The 21,537-nt window shown below is 53.4% G+C and overlaps 1 protein-coding gene across 1 annotated transcript; it reads right to left on the bottom strand.

Moving 5' to 3' along the window:
• Positions 1-1,713: 1,713 nt before the first annotated feature.
• Positions 1,714-21,475, bottom strand: LOC115407484 (myelin transcription factor 1-like). Its single transcript, XM_030117830.1, has 18 exons — positions 21,445-21,475; positions 20,699-21,028; positions 17,276-17,395; positions 17,089-17,179; positions 15,902-16,015; positions 15,590-15,807; positions 15,112-15,314; positions 13,400-13,624; positions 13,184-13,332; positions 12,527-12,589; positions 12,065-12,133; positions 11,829-11,891; positions 11,303-11,386; positions 7,695-7,916; positions 5,791-5,882; positions 5,172-5,275; positions 4,952-5,095; positions 1,714-1,854 (listed from the first exon to the last, which is right to left on the bottom strand). Exons 1-18 carry the CDS (start codon positions 21,473-21,475, stop codon positions 1,714-1,716), a joined length of 2,463 nt encoding a protein of 820 aa, XP_029973690.1.
• Between the last annotated feature and the right edge of the window lie 62 nt (positions 21,476-21,537).

The raw sequence follows: 21,537 nt of genomic DNA on the forward strand, positions 1-21,537 counted from the left end.
GGACCAACCTGTACCATTCAAAACCAACCTGTACCATTCAGCACCAACCCGTACCATTCAGGACCAACCCGTACCATTCAGGACCAACCTGTACCATTCAGGACCAACCTGTACCATTCAGGACCAACCTGTGCCATTCAGGACCAAACCGTACCATTCAGGACCAACCTGTACCATTCAAAACCAACCTGTACCATTCAGCACCAACCCGTACCATTCAGGACCAACTCCGTACAACTCAGGTCCACCATGAACCGACACCAGTTCACTCTCCTGCCTCAACCTCCTCCGTGGACTTCCCTCTGTCCCCCCTTCTCTGGTTCCAGTCCAACCTGTCAGATCATCCAGCTCCAACTCTTCTTTAGTCACCAGGTGGACCTTGATCTCCTTCCTCTGCTTTGTGTCCAACAGCCAGCTCTGTCTCTCCAGCATACTCAGTCTCCCTCTCCCAGCCCCCCCCCCAGTCTCCCTGTCCCAGCGCCAACCCAGCCCCCCCCCCCCCCCCCCCCCCCCCCCCCCCCCCCCGGAAGATGCTGCGTAACTGTATCATGTAACGCTGCACATCTATGGCTTTAATGTAAGTGCTGAAAATGACGCTTAGTGAAGCTCTGTAAACGTTGACGGTCTGTAGCAGGCCAGGATGTGTCGTCGTCCCCCCCCCCCCCCCCCCGCCCCCCTCCCGACAGTGCTCTGCTGCCTGCTGCTGTCCGTGGGCCATATGTTGGACACCGCTGGGGCGGTCGGACTGAATGTCTCCACACCAGTTCTGTGGGTTCAGCTTTATTTAGGAGCAACTGAAGACTAATCCACACAGAGCCATCATCAACACAGAGACGTTACAAAATAAATAGTCACCATCACTTTGTTCATCATCACCACAGAAACCGCCGGCGTGAGCCGCTCCGCTGTCCAGTGTATTGCAATGTACTCAAAATAGTTTGCAGAAATAAAATAAAACTCATATAAACAAAAGCACCAGAAAAAAAATCTTTAGAAAATTATTTAAAAACTTTCCATTACAAAATATTTGCACTTAAAAAGATCCCAGTATTTTAAATAAATAATAAGATATATAAAAGAATTCATAGTTGATATCTTAAAATATTTCCTCTGTGGTCAACAATGCAGAGGAAATGATTTCCTTCTCTTGGTTCCCATTTAAAATCTTCTCATGTAGCTTTTCCAAATAAATAGAAATAAATAATGAATCATAAATAGTCAACGTAAAATAATACAACAGCGTGAGTAAATAAGTTCATAAACCAACATCTTCAAAAGACTTAAATAGTTTCACAGCAATAGTAAGAATGGGTCCTAAGCTAGTCCTGGAGGCGACACGGCACGATGCTCTAAGATACTATAACATTACTGAGTGGACGTGGTGGGATGCTCTCTAACTAAGAATGTGCTCAGCCAGGCTGTACGCTGCACTCTGTGCAGGAGCAGGTTCGATTCCCGTCGGCCCGGCCTGCTCCTCACGGAACCCTGGGAAACATGCAAACAGGAAACGAACGCAAAGAACAGAAGACGAAGTTCAAATGAGAAGAGAAGAACACACAGTATCTAAAGGGTTCACACAGAACCGCCGCTCCCGCTGCACGTTCTCCTCCCGGTTCTCCTGGTTCTCTTCCTGCTCCTCCTGGTTCTCCTCCCGGTTCTCCTGGTTCTCTTCCTGCTCCTCCTGGTTCTCCTCCTGGTTCTCCTGGTTCTCCATCACACCTCGATGCCCTTCACCGCCTGGTTGATGGACTCCAGCAGAGCCCGGTTCTCCGGGTTCTGGTAGCAGTCTTTATTAGTAAACATGTGGGTCAGCGTGTCCAGGTAACTGTCCAGGTTCTGCTCGGAGAGCGGCTCCTGCTGCACACACACACACACACACACACACACACACACACACACAATTTTAAATACATATTTTAACTTTGTTTATGTGGTTCATGCCATCTCCCTCCACCCCGTCTGGATGGACTCCAAGTCTCTACAGACCAAACCAGAGGTCTAGTCTCTCCTAAGGGTCCTGGACCCACCTTGGGACCTCAGACCTTTGGAGCGAATACCAGCGGGCGGCTCTGGATGGGGAGAGCGAGCTAAAGACGGCCTAAGACACCGGTTCAGTCCAGTTTAAGGAGATGAGGGAGCCAGGTTTCAGCGGCTGATGGAGGTGGTCCTGGGGGACCTGAGGTTAAAGGTCTGTTTTGTTTACATCAACAACATCATTATGTTCTCGAGAACCCAGGAGCAAGATCCAGAAGCTGTGTCCACCGAGCTCCACCGGGCCAACCTGCCGCCTGCTCCAGAGCCAGCTCAACCTTCTGGGTCATCTGGTGTCAGGTAAGGTTGTGGAGGCTGATCCTGCTCAGGTTTCACCCAGAACAGCCTTCCTCTACCTCCAGACCTGAAGAGCCTCCAGAGGTTTCTGGGGATGGTGGGCTGGTACCACTCGTTCATCCCCAGACTGAAATCCCTTCTCCCCTGAACAGTCTGAAGAAGGAAGATGTTCGTGGGAGTGGACTCCTGACTGCCAGGCCGCTTTTGACCACCTCAAGGCGCCATTGCAGTCTCCACCAGTCCTGGATCAGTCACAGCTCCAGCTGGGTTTCAGGTCCACTGTGATGCCAGTGATGTGGGTCTGGGGGCGGTTCTCATGCAGGACATGGATGGTGAGGAGCGGTCTATAGCTTTCGCCTCCAGAGTTCTCCAGGGTGCCGAGCTGCACTACTCCAGGGCTGATAGGAGTGTTTGGCTGTGGTGTGGGCGGTGGAGAAGTGGAAGCACTTCCTAGAGGGGAACATGTTTGATGTTTATACGGACCACAGCGCTCTGATCTGGGCCTTCAACTTCCCCAAAACATCGTCCACCTCACCCGTTGGACCCTGCGACTACCGGCATTCACCTTCCGGGTGCACTACAGGAAGGGGCGCCGCAACGCGGTTCCAGATGCATGGTCGCGGGCGCCCCAGGACCCGGACGGGACTGTGGGCCTTACAGTCCCCAAATCATACTGGGCAGACCTGCTGAGCTCCTTCCAGGAGATTGCGGATGCTCAGGCTCGTACCCGACCTGCCAAGAACTCGAGCCCTCCACTCACCAGCCCGAATCCACTACCAGCTGCAGCAAGGGGTGTGGTACCGGGGGGTCCATCTGAACATGGGGGTTTTAATTATCAGCTGGCTGTATCTGCTGGGTTGGTGCCCCAGTTCCTGGCCTACTATCATAACAGCCCCTTTGGAGGACGTCTGGGCCGGATGAAGACCCTGCTGAAGGTTCTCCAGGTGGCTTGGTGGCCGATGGTCCACAAAGACATCTGAGGGCACGTCCGTACGTGGACTACCTGCCAGCAGTACAAGGGTCCCAATGAGAAACCTGGTGATCTCCTCCAGTCCCCAAGGGAAATGATTGAACTGGACTTCATGGGCCCGTTTCCTCCCAGCAAGGACCGGAACTCCATCCTGATGGTGGTGGTGAACTACTACAGCAGATGGGTGGAGCTGTTTGCCATGAAGGATGCTAAGACAACCAAGGTCTGCAAGATCCTCAGGAATGAGATCTGCACCCGCTGGGGAATCCCCAAGTACCTGGTGTCGGACCGTGGAACCCAGTTTACAAGTCACCTGATGGCACAGATGTGCGAGACCTGGGGTGTGACCCAGAAATTCACAACAGCCTACCACCCTCAACCAACATGACGGAGAGAGTCACGTTTGTTACGACGAATGCTCGAGTGCATCCTATCATCCTATCATGCATCCTATCATCCTATCATGCATCCTATCAGCTGGACACTGGGGCACAGTGTATATCCCAGGGCTGCACATGTGCTGCCTGCTGGTTACAGTAGGCTGGTTACAGCAGGCTGGTTACAGCAGGCTGGTTAAAACAGGCTGGTTACAGCAGGCTGGTTAAAACAGGCTGGTTAAAACAGGCTGGTTAAAGTAGGCTGGTTATAGCAGGGTGGTTACAGTAGGCTAGTTAAGGCAGGCTGGTTACAGCAGGCTGGTTAAAACAGGCTGGTTATAGCAGGCTGGTTATAGCAGGCTGGTTACAGTAGGCTAGTTAAAGCAGGCTGGTTACAGTAGGCTGGTTTAAGTAGGCTGGTAACAGCAGGATGGTTACAGCAGGCTGGTTAAAACAGGCTGGTTAAAGTAGGATGGTAACAGCAGGCTGGTTAAAACAGGCTGGTTAAAACAGGCTGGTTACAGTAGGCTGGTTATAGCAGGCTGTTTTCAGTAGGCTAGTTAAAGCAGGCTGGTTAAAGTAGGCTGGTTAAAGCAGGCTGGTTAAAGTAGGCTGGTTAAAGCAGGCTGGTTAAAGTAGGCTGGTTAAAGTAGGCTGGTTAAAGTAGGCTGGTTAAAGCAGGCTGGTTAAAGTAGGCTGGTTAAAGTAGGCTGGTTAAAGTAGGCTGGTTAAAGTAGGCTGGTTAAAGTAGGCTGGTTAAAGCAGGCTGGTTAAAGTAGGCTGGTTAAAGTAGGCTGGTTAAAGTAGGCTGGTTAAAGCAGGCTGGTTAAAGTAGGCTGGTTAAAGCAGGCTGGTAACAGCAGGCTGGTTACAGTAGGGGCAATTTAGGGTGGCCAATTAACCTGACATGCATGTTTTTGGACCGTGGAGGAAACCGGAGAACCCAGAGGGAACCCATGCACACACGGGCAGAACATGCAAACTCCCCACAGAAAGCCCCAGCCGGTACTGGAATCTGTGATGTAAATCACAGAGCTGGGTGGTTCGGCTAAAGAGAGCAGCAGGTCTCCTCTCCTGAAGTGGATCTGGAGAGCCACTGCTGCCTCGGCTGGAAAACATTCGGCTGGCCAGACGCTGAAGGACGAGCTGGAAGAATCTCGGAGTCTGAAAGTCCTAAAGACTGAAACCTGATTTGTCATGACAGGTCCATGTCCAGGTTCCATATCTGCTGTGGACCATGTTGCCGGGGGCCTGGACGTGGTCTCTGCAGACTCACCATGGTGGGCAGGCGGACGTTGGCCAAGCTGCGGATCAGAGCCTGACTGAGGCCCGAGAGCTCCAGGAACAAGGCCTCGTTCTTCTCCTCAATCTGCTTGTTCTCCTCCTCCATGTTCTTCAGGTTCTTCTCCATGGATGAAATCTGGAGCAGAAACAGAAGCTGATGAGGCATCCGGCCGACGGCCCGGCTGAGCCGAGACCCGGTCCGGCCGGCCCACCTGGGTGTGGAGGTTCATCATGTCTGCCTCCATCTCACAGTTGGACTCGTTGAGCTCGTTGATCTCCTTATTCAGCTGCTTGATCTCCTCGTCATTGTCCAGGACTGAGAGACAGAACAATACAGTCAAACAGCGCTGCCTGCAGCAGCCACCAGCCACAACATTAGAACCCTCACTGCAGCACACCCTGACCAGAGGCCGGGTGCTAGTACACCAATGTCTTCTTTCTTTTTTTTTTTTTTTGCCAAATCTGTTATTATTAAGGTTTTAAAGGACATCCGTTGAAATACCATGGATCCCAGAGACCTTTAAAGGTTTCAGTGTTAAAAATGTGACATTTATGTAAGATCAATAAAACTGACGTGAAGTCAGACATATTCCATGATTTCCAGCATAAGAAAACAATAAATGAATCCTATCAATGAGCTAAGCTCGTCACTGTCTTAGTAAAAGACTGCTGAATGTGATGAATGTCTCTGTGCAATGTCTCGCTTCCTGGAAGCATTAAAGTACAGAGTCTCTGCATTCCACTTCCTGTTTCTACTTCCTGTGAGTTTCTACTTCCTGTGTGTGACTTCAGACCTGCAGCGCGACCTGCTGGAACTGGGTGCTATCTCACCGTCGCTGGCTCTGAACTTGGCTGCGATGTACTCATCTCCGGGGAGTTTGGCTCTCTTCTTGTTGGCCGACGCTCTGGGACAACCTGACAGGCTGGGACAGGGAGCAGATCAGGATCACGGGCTATCAAACTCTTCAAACATTCGGAGCATCCTGTACATGAACCTCAGTGGAGGAGAAGGAGGTGGAACTGCAGTACTTACTTTGAGGCTGGTTTGATACCAACCAGGGCTCCGTTTCAGGAAGCAGGTTCAACGGTGAGTCTCACCCTGAACTGTGAGTTGATCTGCTCTGATGCAGGAATCTCCATTTTCTTTAAGTTCAGAAAAGCTGAATTAAATTAGTTAGATCAACTCTGAATAGTTCCACCTGGAGCTCTGTCTGTGTTGATTAATTTATTTTTATTAAAACCAGTGTGTTCTGAGTCAGTCAGTAGGTAAAGATCATACAGTGACCTTTGAACTTCCCACTCTTTCTGCTGACTGTTTCACGGACTGACAGTAACAAAACAAAACATGGAGTGTTTTCATCAAATGTCGCATATTGGAAAGTGATTGATGCCTTTGAATAACAGAGAGGACCTCAGGGGGGGTGAGTGGTGCGGTGGAGCGGTGGTGTGTGTGTGTGTGTGTGTGTGTGTGTGTGTGTGTGTAGGGGGGTGGCGGTTTCATCAGAGAAGACTATAGGGCCCCGGGCTCCTCATCTAACTCCATCAGAACGTCCTGTTCCGGGGGAGGGAAGGACTCCACCCTGGTTGGTGAATCCATGACTCTGTCATTGATTGTGGGGGTCTCTTTAAGGAATCGCATGCACTGATCCTGGATCAATGTTCTCATCCTGGATTGGTCTTTTGTGCAACCAAGTAAGCCTGAAGCCCCTGGTTCTGAATCGGATGAGCCCTGATTAGTCACTGATCCTGGATCAATGGATCCTACTTTTGTGCAACAGGCCCCAGATCAGTTTCATTCTCTGCTCAGTAACGCTGCTCCTTCATCCACAGGTCAAAACAACCTGACATGTTGGTGAGAAACGTCTCCACCTGCTGAGTCTCATGGACCCAGGAGCAGGACTGACTGGGCTTTATTGTTTGAAATGACAGAGGGCACTAAACTCTCTAGAGGAATGAATGAATGAATGAATGAATGAATGAATGAATGAATGAATAATAATCCGTGGTGGTCTGGCTGGATTGCAGACTCTTGTAGACCAGTTTTGGCTCATCTTTCACATCCTTAGTAAAGATCTAACGCCTCCTGTAAATGGAGGCTTCTCAGTGTTTTTCTCCACCAGGACCCACATTACCCAGCATTCCCTGGGAAGTCAGTCACACTCTGGTCATGTGACTTATATCAAAAGACAACAAGCATCAAAACATATCAGGGGCCACCAGTAGGACCACCAGGAGAGCCACCAATAGAACCACCAGTAGGACCACCAGGAAAGCCACCAGTAGAACCACCAGCAGGATCACTGAGGGGACAATGATTGTCCAGATGGCGTTCAGGTGTTTGTTCTCTCTGTTTGGTCTGCAGTTCGGTTCCTGTCTGTCTCCTGGGTTGGGGTCCTGTCTGTCTCCTGGGTTTGGGTCCTGTCTGTCTCCTGGGTTGGGGTCCTGTCTGTCTCCTGGGTTGGGTTCCTGTCTATCTCCTGGGTTGGGGTCCTGTCTGTCTCCTGGGTTGGGGTCCTGTCTGTCTCCTGGGTTTGGGTCCTGTCTGTCTCCTGGGTTGGGGTCCTGTCTGTCTCATGGGTTGGGGTCCTGTCTGTCTCCTGGGTTGTCCCTGTGGGAGCGGCTGCAGTCGGAGACAGAGGACAGCTGGTGTCTCGCTCACCGCTGTGTGACAGTTGTGTACCTTGGCCCATTTCCCCTGGCAGAGTGGTTCTCCACCAGGCTGAAGCCCGCCGTACCTGCGGTGGGTCAGGAAGCTGCCGTTGGCGTGGCCGGAGCCGTCGCAGCCCGGGGTGGGGCAGGTGGGACCCTCGGTCTTGAAGGCCTTCCAGGAGAATGGCGTCCCATTGAGGAGTCCCTCCTTTTGACGGCGAGCCGCCAGCGGACAGCCGTAGGCACTGCGGTGGGTGGCGTACTTCCCACTGATGTGGCCCAGACTGTCGCAGCCCGGAACAGGGCACCTGCAGACCGTACAAGGCCGGGAGGTTAGCAGGAGGAGGTGGAGGTGGAGGTTAGGTGTACTGTGGTGGAGGTTAGGAGTCAACCAACCAACCAACCAACCAACCAACCAACCCATCAACCAACCAATGAACCAAACAATGAACCAATGAACCAACCAAACAACCAACCAACCAATCGACCAATAAACTACCAACCAACCAACCAACCAACCAATCAATCAACCGACGACCAACCAATCAACCAACCAACCGATCAACCAACCAACCAACCAACCAACCAACCAACCAACCAACCAACCAATCAACTACCAATCCACCAATCAACCAACCAATCAACCAACCAACCCACCAATCCACCAACCAACCAATCAACCAATCAACCAAACAACCAACCAACCACCAACCAATCAACCAACCAACCAACCAACCAATCAACCAACCAATCCCCCAACCAACCAACAACCAATAAACCAACCAACCAATGAACCAACCAACCAACCAACCAACCAATCAACCATCCAACCAATAAACCAACCAACCAACCAACCAACCAATCAAACAACCAACTACCAGCCAATCAACCAACCAACCAAACAACCAATCAACCAACCAATCCACCAACCAATCCACCAACAAAACCAACCAACCCATCAACCAACCAATGAACCAACAAACCAACCAACCAACCAACCAACCAACCAACCAACCAACCAACCAACCAACCAATCAACCAACCAACCAACCGATCCACCAACCAACCAAACAACCCATCAACCAATCAATCAAGCAACCAAACAATCAACCAATGTACCAACCAACCAACCAACCAACCAACCAACCAACCAACCAATCAAGCAACCAAACAATCAACCAACCAATTAACCAATCAACCAACCAAACAACCAACCGATCCACCAACCATCCAACCAACCCATCAACCAACCAACCAACCATCAACCAACCAATGAACCAACCAATGAACCAATGAACCAACCAACCAACCAATCAATCAACCAACCAACCAAACAACCAACCGATCCACCAACCAACCAACCAACCAACCCACCATCCAACCAATGAACCAACCAATGAAACAATGAACCAACCAACCAACCAATCGACCAAGCGACCTACCAATCAACCAATCAACCAACCAACCAACTAGCCAACCAAAAAACAACAAACCAATCAACCAACCAACCAACCAACCAACCAAAAAACCAACCAATCAACCAACCAACCAACCAACTAACCAACCAAAAAACCAACCAATCAACCAACCAACAAACCAATCAACCAAAAAAACCAACCAATCAACCAACCACCTACCAATCAACCAACCAACCAACCAATCAACCAATCAACCAACCAACCAACTAACCAACCAAAAAACCAACCAATCAACCAACCAACCAACCAATCCACCAACCAACCAATCAACCAACCAACCAACAACCCACCAATGAACCAAGCAATGAACCTATGAACCAACCAAACAACCAACCAACAAATCGACCAAGCAACTACCAACCAACCAACCAACCAACAAAACAATCAACCAACCAACCAATCAACCAACCGATCAACCAACCAACCAATCAACCAACCGATCAACCAACCAACCAATCAACCAATCAACCATCCAACCAACCAACGAACCAACCAACTACCAAATAATCAACCAACAAATCAACCAACCAACCAATCAACCAACCAATCAACCATCCAACCAACCAACCAACCAATCAACCAATCCACCAACCAACCAACCAACAAACCAACCAATCAACCAATAAACCAACCAACCCATCAACCAACCAACCCATCAACCAACCAATGAACCAACCAATGAACCAACCAACCAACCAATCAACCAACCAACTCCCAACCAATCAACCAACCAACCAACACACCAATAAACCAACCAACCAACCAACCAACCAATCAATCGATGAAATTCTTCAAGGAGTGGAATTTCTTTCCATTTCACTGTTTGTCTTCTCTCTGCTAACAAGCTCCTGTGACCTGTGGAACTTTAAACCTAACATCTGGCCCAGCCCCACCCAGCCCCACCCAGCCCCACTCAGCCCCACTCAGCCCCACCCAGCCCCACCCAGCCCCACTCAGCCCCACTCAGCCCCACCCAGCTCCACCCAGCCCCACTCAGCCCCACTCAGCCCCACCCAGCTCCACCCAGCCCCACTCAGCTCCACCCAGCCCCACTCAGCTCCACCCAGCCCCACTCAGCTCCACCCAGTCCCACTCAGCTCCACCCAGCCCCACTCAGCCCTACCCAGCTCCACCCAGCCCCACTCAGCCCTACCCAGCTCCACCCAGCCCCACTCAGCCCCACTCAGCTCCACCCAGCTCCACCCAGCCCCACCCAGTCCCACCCAGCCCCACTCAGCTCCACCCAGCTCCACTCAGCTCCACCCAGCCCCACTCAGCTCCACCCAGCTCCACTCAGCTCCACCCAGCCCCACTCAGCTCCACCCAGCCCCACTCAGCTCCACCCAGTCCCACTCAGCTCCACCCAGCCCCACTCAGCCCTACCCAGCCCCACCCAGGCCCACTCAGCTCCACCCAGCCCCACTCAGCTCCACCCAGCCCCACTCAGCTCCACCCAGTCCCACTCAGCTCCACCCAGCTCCACTCAGCTCCACCCAGCCCCACCCAGTCCCACCCAGCCCCACTCAGCTCCACCCAGCCCCACCCAGTCCCACTCAGCCCCACTCAGCTCCACCCAGCCCCCCCAGCCCCACCCAGCCCCACTCAGCTCCACCCAGCCCCACTCAGCTCCACCCAGCCCCACTCAGCTCCACCCAGCCCCACCCAGCCCCACCCAGCCCCACTCAGCTCCACCCAGCCCCACCCAGTCCCACTCAGCCCCACTCAGCTCCACCCAGCCCCACCCAGCCCCACTCAGCTCCACTCAGCCCCACTCAGCCCCACTCAGCCCCACCCAGCCCCACTCAGCCCCACTCAGCTCCACCCAGCCCCACCCAGCCCCACTCAGCTCCACTCAGCCCCACTCAGCCCCACTCAGCTCCACTCAGCCCCACTCAGCCCCACTCAGCTCCACTCAGCCCCACTCAGCTCCACTCAGCCCCACTCAGCTCCACCCAGCCCCACCCAGCCCCACTCAGCTCCACCCAGTCCCACCCAGCCCCACTCAGCTCCACCCAGCCCCAGTCAGAAACACAGAGTTGCCCTCTCTGACCTGTGACCTCTGACCTGTGACCTCTGAGCTCCTCCATCAACACCCTCAGTGCTCCACCCACGCCCCTCCCTGTGTTTTAGTGAGATGGAGGATGTGAACAGTCACACACTTCCTTGATTCTGGGCGTTGAACCAGGGACCCGGATGGTGCCGGGTTCTGGACTCACCTCAGCAGCTCTGAGTCTTCCTTGTCGTCCTTGGTCGGCGTGGATTTGATCCCACCTTTCTTGGCTCGAGGACACCCGGACAGACTGAGACACAGAGGACACACACCTCTTTACCCAGGTCACACCCGGCCCATTCAGGAAGAGGAAGTTGCTTCCTTTCATGTCATCATTTCATCATTTCATGTCCACAAACGTGGCGCCAGCTGTCCTATAAAGCTCAGTTTGAACTGTCTGCTCATGTCATTCAGAGCTCGCCCTGTTGAAGTGTCAAAGACAGACATGTCCTTCAAAATGATGTCGACGAAAGAAATACCTGCAAAGCTCTGAAATGACATGATATTCAGGAAAGTGTGTGAAAGTGTGCAGAGCGTTTCATCTCTGCTGAGGCTGTGACGAGGGATGAGGACACAGGCATCCCTCTCAGTGTTTGTCACTTCTGAACGTCTTGTGTGGGCCGCCATCGGGCCGCAGGACTCATGTTTGACAGCAGAGTGATCTGGTGTGGAATGATGAGCAGGAGCCCCACCTTCTGTGAGAGGCGTAGTTTCCAGTGATGTGACCCGATCCATCGCAGCCTGGCGTGGGACACCTGACACACACACACACACACACACACACACACACACACACACACACACACACACACACACAGAGTGAGGCGGTGTGGCGTCCGGTGCAGGCAGTACAGGGCGCAGGAGGAGAGGTGGCGCTGCAGAGCGCTCAGTGGTGGGGTTGGAGGGAGGCAGGAGGAAGCAGACATACTTTAGCTCAGCTGTGTGGGCAGCCATGAGGGTCCGCAGAGACTTATCAGCAAGAGGACAGCCTGACAGACTGAAAGACAGGTCAGAGAGACAGCGTCAGAAATCAGACCCAGACCGAGACGTCTGGAGGAGGAGGAGGAGCCAGACGCGGGGCGGGGCCGGACCCCCCGGGGCCGCCGAGCAGTGAGGGAATGCACAGCCTCCACCAGCCAGCTCCACCCGTCCCGGACGAGAGGCCGGCTTCATGCTGAGTTCAGCAGCTCCACCCTCAGCTCCACCCAGCAGGTGGTCTCTGTCAGCAGTGACGCTGCTTCACTCAGCCTGAGTCTAGAGCTGCTTCCCCCGCTGGAGGGGTGGGGGGTGGGGGGGGGGCAGAGCCCCCACTAACGGCTCTGCTAACAGTCAGTGAGGAGAGGAAGTTCACCGACTCAGAACTGTAGGACAGGTCCCGGCGAGGCCTCACCTCCGATGTGAAGCGTAGTTTCCAGTGATGTGTCCACTGCCGTCACAGCCGGGGGTCGGACACCTGGACACACACACCGGGACGGCACGGTCACTTCATAACCCAGACTGACCGGAGCATATCCACCCCGACCAACCACAACTGTCCTGTCCTCACTGAGACACACCCACTCAGGGCTGGACACGCCCCTGAAAATCTCCACAGTCTGATGAAGAGGAGGAAGATGCTCTATAGTCTGATGTCAGAGGAGGAAGATGCTCTATAGTCTGATGAAGAGGAGGAAGATGCTCTATAGTCTGATGTCAGAGGAGGAAGATGCTCTATAGTCTGGATTTCAGCTGAAGCTGCGGAGCAGTTTGTGTCCCACACTCAAACAGACAGGACAGCTGTCTCCATGTGGAGACAGGAGACAGGATGTTTTGGTCCTGGTCCATCAGAGGTTCAGCTGAACCGGGTCTCCACGTGGTCCTATACTGGACTCTTCTGGAGATCCCACAGTGCAGCACTGAACCTCGCTTCAGCAGAAGCACAGAGTGAACATGTAAACTCCACTCCGTCTTTTTGGACTGCAGGTAGAAAGCACATGCACAGGAAGAACATGCAAACGGGCCCGGTCTCAAACCCATGACCTTGGTGTCGTGCGGTGAGAGGACTTACACCAGGATGTCTTTTTTGCTGTCTTTGGGCTGAAACTTGACCTTGAAGCTGCTGGTGGTGACCTCTCCCGGGTACTTCCTGTCCTCCAGGTTGTCCTGGTCGTCGTCCTCCATGTCGGAGGACGTGTAGGACGGCGCTGCATACTCCGCCTGAAGACCAGAGGCCCAGCGTGAGGGGTGAGGGGGCCGGCGGCGGGGCGGGGCACGACCGCTTTACCTCTTCGTGGTCCTCCTCTTTGACTCCGCTGGGTTTGGTGAAGTCCAGTGGCCCCTCCCACTCCGGCTGAGGCCCCTCCCACTGGCCCTGAGACACGGCGGCTCCCACGTGCTGAGATGAGGAAGACGAGGATGACGAAGGCTCCGGAGACTGCATGCCGTCTCGTTTGGTCTTCTTCATGCTGAGATCTAAGGTGCCGTTCTCGTCCACCTCGATGTCCGACTCCTGTTGGTGTCCACAGAGAGACAGACGAGACGGTTTGACCAGAACATGTTTCCGCTGCCACATGCGGACGGCGCAGTCCAGAGGCCGCATCCTGCCGCTCAGACGCCAGACTGACGAAGACATGAGGACAGAGCAGACCTCTGCTTCATCTGTCCTCACAGAGCTCAATAATCAGAAACCACGATGACAGAACAGCTAATATATAGAGCAGGTTTCTAACCACACAAACTGAACACACACTAACCCTGGACCAAGAGGCTGTCTCTGAGGTGGACTAGAGCCGTGGCTGAGGGATCGCCGACAGAACATTCCTCAGCTGATCCATTGATCTAATGAGACAACCCGGACTCAATGGGTGCAATCAGTTCTAACTGGGCATCAGTCAAAACAGCTGCTCCACTGATTATTGAGGGAACCTGGACCCAGTGGGTGGAAGGGTTACTGAACCCCGGGTTCTACCATGTGGAACCGGCTGCCAGTTCTGCTCCTTTCTCTCCTTTCTTTCTGGCAATGTTCCATCACTACACGTCACTAACCACTGTCTCTCTCTAGTCTCTGGACTCTCTTCATCCACCTGAGAGGAGCACTGCTGCCACCTCTGAACCTGGTTCTGCAGGGTTCTCCTCCTCTGAGCCTGGTTCTGCAGGGTTCTCCTCCTCTGAGCCTGGTTCTGCAGGGTTCTCCTCTGAGCCTGGTTCTGCAGGGTTCTGCTCTGAGCCTGGTTCTGCAGGGTTCTCCTCCTCTGAGCCTGGTTCTGCAGGGTTCTCCTCCTCTGAGCCTGGTTCTGCAGGGTTCTCCTCTGAGCCTGGTTCTGCAGGGTTCTGCTCTGAGCCTGGTTCTGCAGGGTTCTCCTCCTCTGAGCCTGGTTCTGCAGGGTCCTCCTCCTCTGAGCCTGGTTCTGCAGGGTTCTCCTCCTCTGAGCCTGGTTCTGCAGGGTTCTGCTCTGAGCCTGGTTCTGCAGGGTTCTCCTCCTCTGAGCCTGGTTCTGCAGGGTTCTCCTCCTCTGAGCCTGGTTCTGCAGGGTTCTCCTCTGAGCCTGGTTCTGCAGGGTTCTGCTCTGAGCCTGGTTCTGCAGGGTTCTCCTCCTCTGAGCCTGGTTCTGCAGGGTTCTCCTCCTCTGAGCCTGGTTCTGCAGGGTTCTCCTCCTCTGAGCCTGGTTCTGCAGGGTTCTGCTCTGAGCCTGGTTCTGCAGGGTTCTCCTCCTCTGAGCCTGGTTCTGCAGGGTTCTCCTCCTCTGAGCCTGGTTCTGCAGGGTCCTCCTCTGAGCCTGGTTCTGCAGGGTTCTCCTCCTCTGAGCCTGGTTCTGCAGGCCCTTCCCTGCCTCTTTGTGCTGGGGTGGATCTGCTGGGTTCTCTCTAAAGCTGTGTGGAGATGACTGTGTTGTAATCTGTATAAATAAAGCTGGGTTGAACCAGACGGCCTGGAGTCCCTGTCAGTGGGTTCCTGAACTGGACTGTATCCGAGCCGTTCCTGGCGCTGGCTCCTACCTTGGAGCAGGCCTCGGCCGGCTTGGTACTGAGCGTCTCGGGCCGCTCCCAGCAGCGTGTGGACAGGTTGAGGATGGCGGTCGCCGCCATGTGGGCGGCTTCGGCATCCTGACTGTAGTCGTAGGCGCCGCTGGAGGACGAGGTCTTGGAGAAGCCGGTGGACGCGCTGTGACTGGGCGAGGACGACTTGGGGAATGATTTTGCTGCAGATGAACAAGCAGGAGTCAGACATACAATCAGAACACCGGACAGCTGAAGACGATCCTCAATCCTGATGTGAGGATTTAACCCCTATTTGTAAACAAACTACATTTCAAAAAAGAAAAAAGACCAAAGACATTTTTAAAACCAGCTAAAAAAATTGGTACTTTTTGAAAAGACACATTTTCAACAATGAACCCAACAGTTATTAATTGATTTGATGCTTCTGTGTGTGTATGTGTGTGTGTGTGTGTGTGTGCGTGTGTGTGTGTCTTACATTTGAAGGCTTTGGGTGAGGTTTCGGCTGTGCTGGGGGTTTTGGGGATCAGCATTCGCTTCCCGAACACCTGGACATCGAAGCTTGCATAGTCGAAGGACACCTTGGAGTACTTCTCCAGCTCCTTGGCCAGGTTGGCCCGGGGCGTGGTGGTCACGGTGTTGGGCCGGTAGCTGCCGTACTGAGGGATCTCCAGCTGCTTCACGAAGCACATGGGCCTGCGGGGGAGCCGGCACACGTGTTTCAGGCTGCAGCGGGTCTCGGGGGGTCCCGGGGGGTCCTGGGGGGTTCCGGACCAAAGCTGGATCTCACCTGAGCACTCGGTCGGAGTTGGAAGAAGGCTCGCTGGCTGCCGCCTGCAGGTGGACCTGTTTGTCCTGACTCTTGTTCAGCTTGGCTGCTGCGGCGATGGGGCAGCCGGAGAGGCTGGGGGGGGGGGGGGGGGGGGGGGGGGGGGGGGGCAACAGTAGTTCAACAAGCACACCACGATGTTCCCTCACTGGGAGCGTCCAGTCAGGCTGTTAGTGCTGTTAGATCACTCAGGAGTTTTAAATGCTGTTATACACTTTTTCAACTCATTATTTCATGATTTTGCTCCAACTACTTAACAAAAGGGACATTTAGTCACATTGAAGCCTTTTTATTCTTCTCCATCGCAGCAACGTATGTAGGGCGCCGTCTACACCGTGCCCTACGTAGACCCTACGCTAGGGCTTGACACGCACCTCCCAAAAATTTTAACAACACGTCGAAACAACGCGTGGTGACGTGAACGTCGAGGGCTGTGATTGGTCCGCTTTCGCGTTGTTTACAGAATGAAGTAGAACTCACCCAGAATGCTTTTCTGATCCGAACAGTGCTTCAGGGGGAAATTTAGATCCAAAATTGAGCGGCGCACATCCCTATACTGTTAGCACCGTTAGCACTGTTAGCAGACGGGGCTGTGTGTATAGCTGCTCCTAAAACGGCTTTAATCACCCAAAGACTCACTAGTTTCACCAATATTTCATCACGGTCCGCTCAGCCTCTCCTCCACCACAGCCCGGCGTCGCCTGATATGCCATATATGCAGATTTATGTTTGGTAAGTGCAGCGAGTCTATAGATCTGTGTCTATAGATCTATGTCTAGGTAAAGCCGGAGCAACGGAAGCCGCATTGTTGTTGTGACTGCCGACTGCGAAACAAAGACATGCCACGCCCCCTAGCGGCTTGGCGGTGAAATTGCAGAGGAGGGCGTCCCCTTGACGCAGAAGCAGGATGTGTTCAGTGGCGGCGTGGGAACGACGTCGCTGCGACGGAGAAGCATACTGAGGCCTTAACACACCTGCAGTGTGTGGGGCTGTCAGTGTGTGTTGCTGTGTCAGTGTGTTGCGGTGTCAGTGTGTGTTGCTGTGTCAGTGTGTGTTGCTGTGTCAGTGTGTTGCGGTGTCAGTGTGTGTTGCTGTGTCAGTGTGTGTTGCTGTGTCAGTGTGTTGCAGTGTCAGTGTGTTGCGGTAACCTGCGGTGTGTGTTGCGGTTGCTGTTGACGTGGCCCTGGCCGGTGCAGCCGGGAGTGGGACACTTCAGGACGTTCTCATGCATGGCCAGAACTACAGGGGCGGAGCGGGGGGGGACAGCATTAGTGGCGTTTCCGTCAGCAGCGGCTGTTAAAGGTGGAGGAGGCTGGAAGAAGCGGTGACACTCACTCTCTGGAGGGATCCGGTCTTTATGAGGACACCCGGACAGGCTGCGGTGGTGAGGGTACAGCCCGGTCACATGACCCGTCCCGTCACACCCGGGGGTGGGACACTTCACCTCTTTCTTCTCTGAGGACAGAAACAGACGGGTTCAGCCAAGCACAGCAGGGGCTCCTCTGGAAACAGGCCAACCGGGTGACGGAGGGAAGGACAGCCAGAGAGAACGGTGATGTTCAGCTGTGAACATCTTATGATGGAGTGCTGTAGCGGTGTAGAAACGTGATGGAACGTTGTGGTGGTGTTGTGGAGGTGTTGTGGAGGTGTTGAAGAGGTGTTGTGAAGCTGTTCTGGAGGTGTTGTGGAGGTGTTGTGAATGTGTTGTTCAGGTGTTGTGGAGGTGTTGTTGAGGTGTTGAAGAGGTGTTGTGAAGCTGTTCTGGAGGTGTTGTGGAGGTGTTGTGAAGGTGTTGTTCAGGTGTTGTGGAGGTGTTGTTGAGGTGTTGTTGATGTGTTGTGGTGGTGTTGTTGAGGTGTTGTGGTGGTGTTGTGGAGGTGTTGTTGAGGTGTTGTGGAGGTGTTGTGGTGGTGTTGTTGAGGTGTTGTGGTGGTGTTGTGGAGGTGTTGTTGAGGTGTTGTTGAGGTGTTGTGGAGGTGTTGTGAAGGTGTTGTTGAGGTGTTGTTGAGGTGTTGTGGAGGTGTTGTGGAGGTGTTGTTGAGGTGTTGTTGAGGTGTTGTGGAGGTGTTGTTGAGGTGTTGTTGAGGTGTTGTGGTGGTGTTATGGAGGTGTTGTTGAGGTGTTGTGATGGTGTTGTGGAGGTGTTGTTGAGGTGTTTTGGTGGTGTTGTGAAGGTGTTGTGGAGGTGTTGTGGAGGTGTTGTGGAGGTGTTGTTGAGGTGTTGTTGAGGTGTTGTTGAGGTGTTCTGGAGGTGTTGTGGTGGTGTTATGGAGGTGTTGTGGAGGTGTTGTTGAGGTGTTTTGGTGGTGTTGTGAAGGTGTTGTGGAGGTGTTGTTGAGGTGTTGTGAAGGTGTTGTGGAGGTGTTGTGGAGGTGTTGTGGTGGTGTTGTGGAGGTGTTGTTGAGGTGTTGTGGTGGTGTTGTGGAGATGTTGAGGTGTTGTGGAGGTGTTGTGGTGGTGTTGTGGAGGTGTTGTTGAGGTGTTGTGGTGGTGTTGTGGAGGTGTTGTTGAGGTGTTGTGGTGGTGTTGTTGAGGTGTTGTTGAGGTGTTGTTGAGGTGTTGTGGAGGTGTTGTGAAGGTGTTGTGGAGGTGTTGTGGAGGTGTTGTCGAGGTGTTGTTGAGGTGTTGTGGAGGTGTTGTGGTGGTGTTGTGGAGGTGTTGTGGAGGTGTTGTGGAGGTGTTGTGGTGGTGTTGTGGAGGTGTTGTGGAGGTGTTGTTGAGGTGTTGTTGAGGTGTTGTGGTGGTGTTGTTGAGGTGTTGTGGTGGTGTTGTTGAGGTGTTGTGGTGGTGTTGTGGAGGTGTTGTTGAGGTGTTGTTGAGGTGTTGTGGAGGTGTTGTGAAGGTGTTGTGGTGGTGTTGTGAAGGTGTTGTGGAGGTGTTGTGGAGGTGTTGTTGAGGTGTTGTTGAGGTGTTGTGGAGGTGTTGTGGTGGTGTTATGGAGGTGTTGTTGAGGTGTTGTGATGGTGTTGTTGAGGTGTTGTTGAGGTGTTGTTGAGGTGTTGTTGAGGTGTTTTGGTGGTGTTGTGAAGGTGTTGTGGAGGTGTTGTGGAGGTGTTGTGGAGGTGTTGTTGAGGTGTTGTGGAGGTGTTGTTGAGGTGTTTTCGAGTTGTGGAGGTGTTGTTGAGGTGTTGTGAAGGTGTTGTGGAGGTGTTGTGGAGGTGTTGTGGTGGTGTTGTGGAGGTGTTGTTGAGGTGTTGTGGAGGTGTTGTTGAGGTGTTGTGGAGGTGTTGTGGAGGTGTTGTGGTGGTGTTGTGGAGGTGTTGTGGTGGTGTTGTGGAGGTGTTGTTGAGGTGTTGTGGTGGCGCTGTGGCGGTGTTGTTGAGGTGTTGTGGAGGTGTTGTGGTGGTGTTGTGGAGGTGTTGTTGAGGTGTTTTGGTGGTGTTGTGAAGGTGTTGTGGAGGTGTTGTGAAGGTGTTGTGGAGGTGTTGTGGTGGTGTTGTGGAGGTGTTGTGGAGGTGTTGTGGAGGTGATGTGGTGGTGTTGTGGAGGTGTTGTTGAGGTGTTGTGGAGGTGTTGTGGAGGTGTTGTTGAGGTGTTGTGGTGGTGTTGTTGAGGTGTTGTGAAGGTGTTGTGGTGGTGTTGTGGAGGTGTTGTTGAGGTGTTGCTGAGGTGTTGTTGAGGTGTTGTGGAGGTGTTGTTGAGGTGTTGTTGAGGTGTTGTGAAGGTGTTGTGGAGGTGTTGTGGTGGTGTTGTGGAGGTCTTGTGGAGGTGTTGTGGTGGTGTTGTGGAGGTGTTGTTGAGGTGTTGTGGAGATGTTGTTGAGGTGTTGTGGAGGTGTTGTGGTGGTGTTGTGGAGGTGTTGTTGAGGTGTTGTGGTGGTGTTGTGGAGGTGTTGTTGAGGTGTTGTGGTGCTGTTGTGGAGGTGTTGTTGAGGTGTTGTGGTGGTGTTGTGGAGGTCTTGTTGAGGTGTTGTGGAGGTGTTGTGGTGGTGTTGTGAAGGTGTTGTGGAGGTGTCGTTGAGGTGTTGTGGAGGTGTTGTGAAGGTGTTGTGGAGGTGTTGTTGAGGTATTGTGGAGGTGTTGTGGTGGTGTTGTGAAGGTGTTGTTGAGGTGTTGTGGTGGTGTTGTGGTGGTGTTGTGAAGGTGTTGTTGAGGTGTTGTGGAGGTGTACTGGAGGTGTACTGGACGTGTTGTGGAGGTGTTGTTGAGGTGTTGTGGTGGTGTTGTGGAGGTGTTGTTGAGGTGTTGAGGAGGTGTTGTGGTGGTGTTGTGAAGGTGTTGTTGAGGTGTTGTGGTGGTGTTGTGAAGGTGTTGTGGAGGTGTTGTTGAGGTGTTGTGGAGGTGTTGTGGTGGTGTTGTGAAGGTGTTGTTGAGGTGTTGTGGTGGTGTTGTGAAGGTGTTGTTGAGGTGTTGTGGTGGTGTACTGGAGGTGTACTGGACGTGTTGTGGAGGTGTACTGGAGGTGTACTGGACGTGTTGTGAAGGTGTTGTTGAGGTGTTGTGGTGGTGTACTGGAGGTGTACTGGACGTGTTGTGGAGGTGTACTGGAGGTGTACTGGACGTGTTGTGGAGGTGTTGTTGAGGTGTTGTGGTGGTGTTGTGGTGGTGGTGTTGTGGTGGTGTTGTGGAGGTGTACTGGACGTGTTGTGGAGCTGTTGTGGAGCTCTTGTTGAGGTGTTGTGGAGGTGTTTTAGCGCTGTATTGGAGGTGTTGTAGTGCAGTACTGGAGTTGTTGTCGCGCTGTACTGGAGGTGTTGTAGCGCTGTACTGGAGCTATAGAGGAGGTGTAGACGTGGCTTGGTGTCTGCTGCGGCTGTACCTTTGCTGTGGTGGGCGGAGCGCCGCATGGCGGCGGCGGCGGCGTCGGGGCTCTTGCCGGCGCCGCTGTAGGGCTGGTAGTCCATGGAGCTGTGGCTTTCCTGCACCTCCTCGGCCTTCAGGGCGATGGCCTGCTCCAGCAGCCCCAGGTTCCCCCGCGTCATGTCCCAGTTCTCCGAGTCGTCCGTGACTCCCGAGCCCTCCGACACATGGTCGTGCTCCTCTCCCTCCTCGTCATCTTCCTCCTCTTCTTCATCGTCTTCCTCCTCCTCCTCATCCTCCTCCTCTTCCTCCTCCTCCTCATCCTCCTCCTCGTCCTCTTCTGAGCGGACTTCAATTACCACGGTGGTGGGAGAGGGTTTACCTGAGCCTCCGTCTTCCTCCACTATCTCTCCTGCCTCCTTCTGGAGTTTGTCCTCCTCCTGCTCCTCTCCTTTCTCTTTCTCTCTCTCTGCTCCTTGTTTCGTCCTCCCTCTTCTCCTGCTAATCCTCGGTCACGGTGTGCTAAGAGTTTCTTTCCTGAGATGCACCTCGGCTTCAGATCCCTGAGTGCGTGGACTCAAAGTGTACATGGTGTCGACCCTTGGAGGAAGTCGTTTTCACTGCCCCCACTCCCCCCCTGTTCCCCCCCTCTCCCCTCCCTCCCCCCTTCCTACCCTCTTCCTCCTCCTCCTCCTCTCTTCCTCCTCCTGCTCATGAGCTCTGATCTGCTGCTGTTTTGATTTTTTGGCTTGTTGTAATCTCCACTGGAGTAGATGATCAGAGTTTCCTGGCTCATTATCTGTCGTTCTGCTTGTTCTCTTCTTCCAAACATCTTCCTGCAGCTCTTCCTCCTGCTTT

The sequence above is a fragment of the Salarias fasciatus genome, chromosome 20, assembly GCF_902148845.1.
Source record: "Salarias fasciatus chromosome 20, fSalaFa1.1, whole genome shotgun sequence".
NCBI classification, from domain to species: domain Eukaryota; kingdom Metazoa; phylum Chordata; class Actinopteri; order Blenniiformes; family Blenniidae; genus Salarias; species Salarias fasciatus.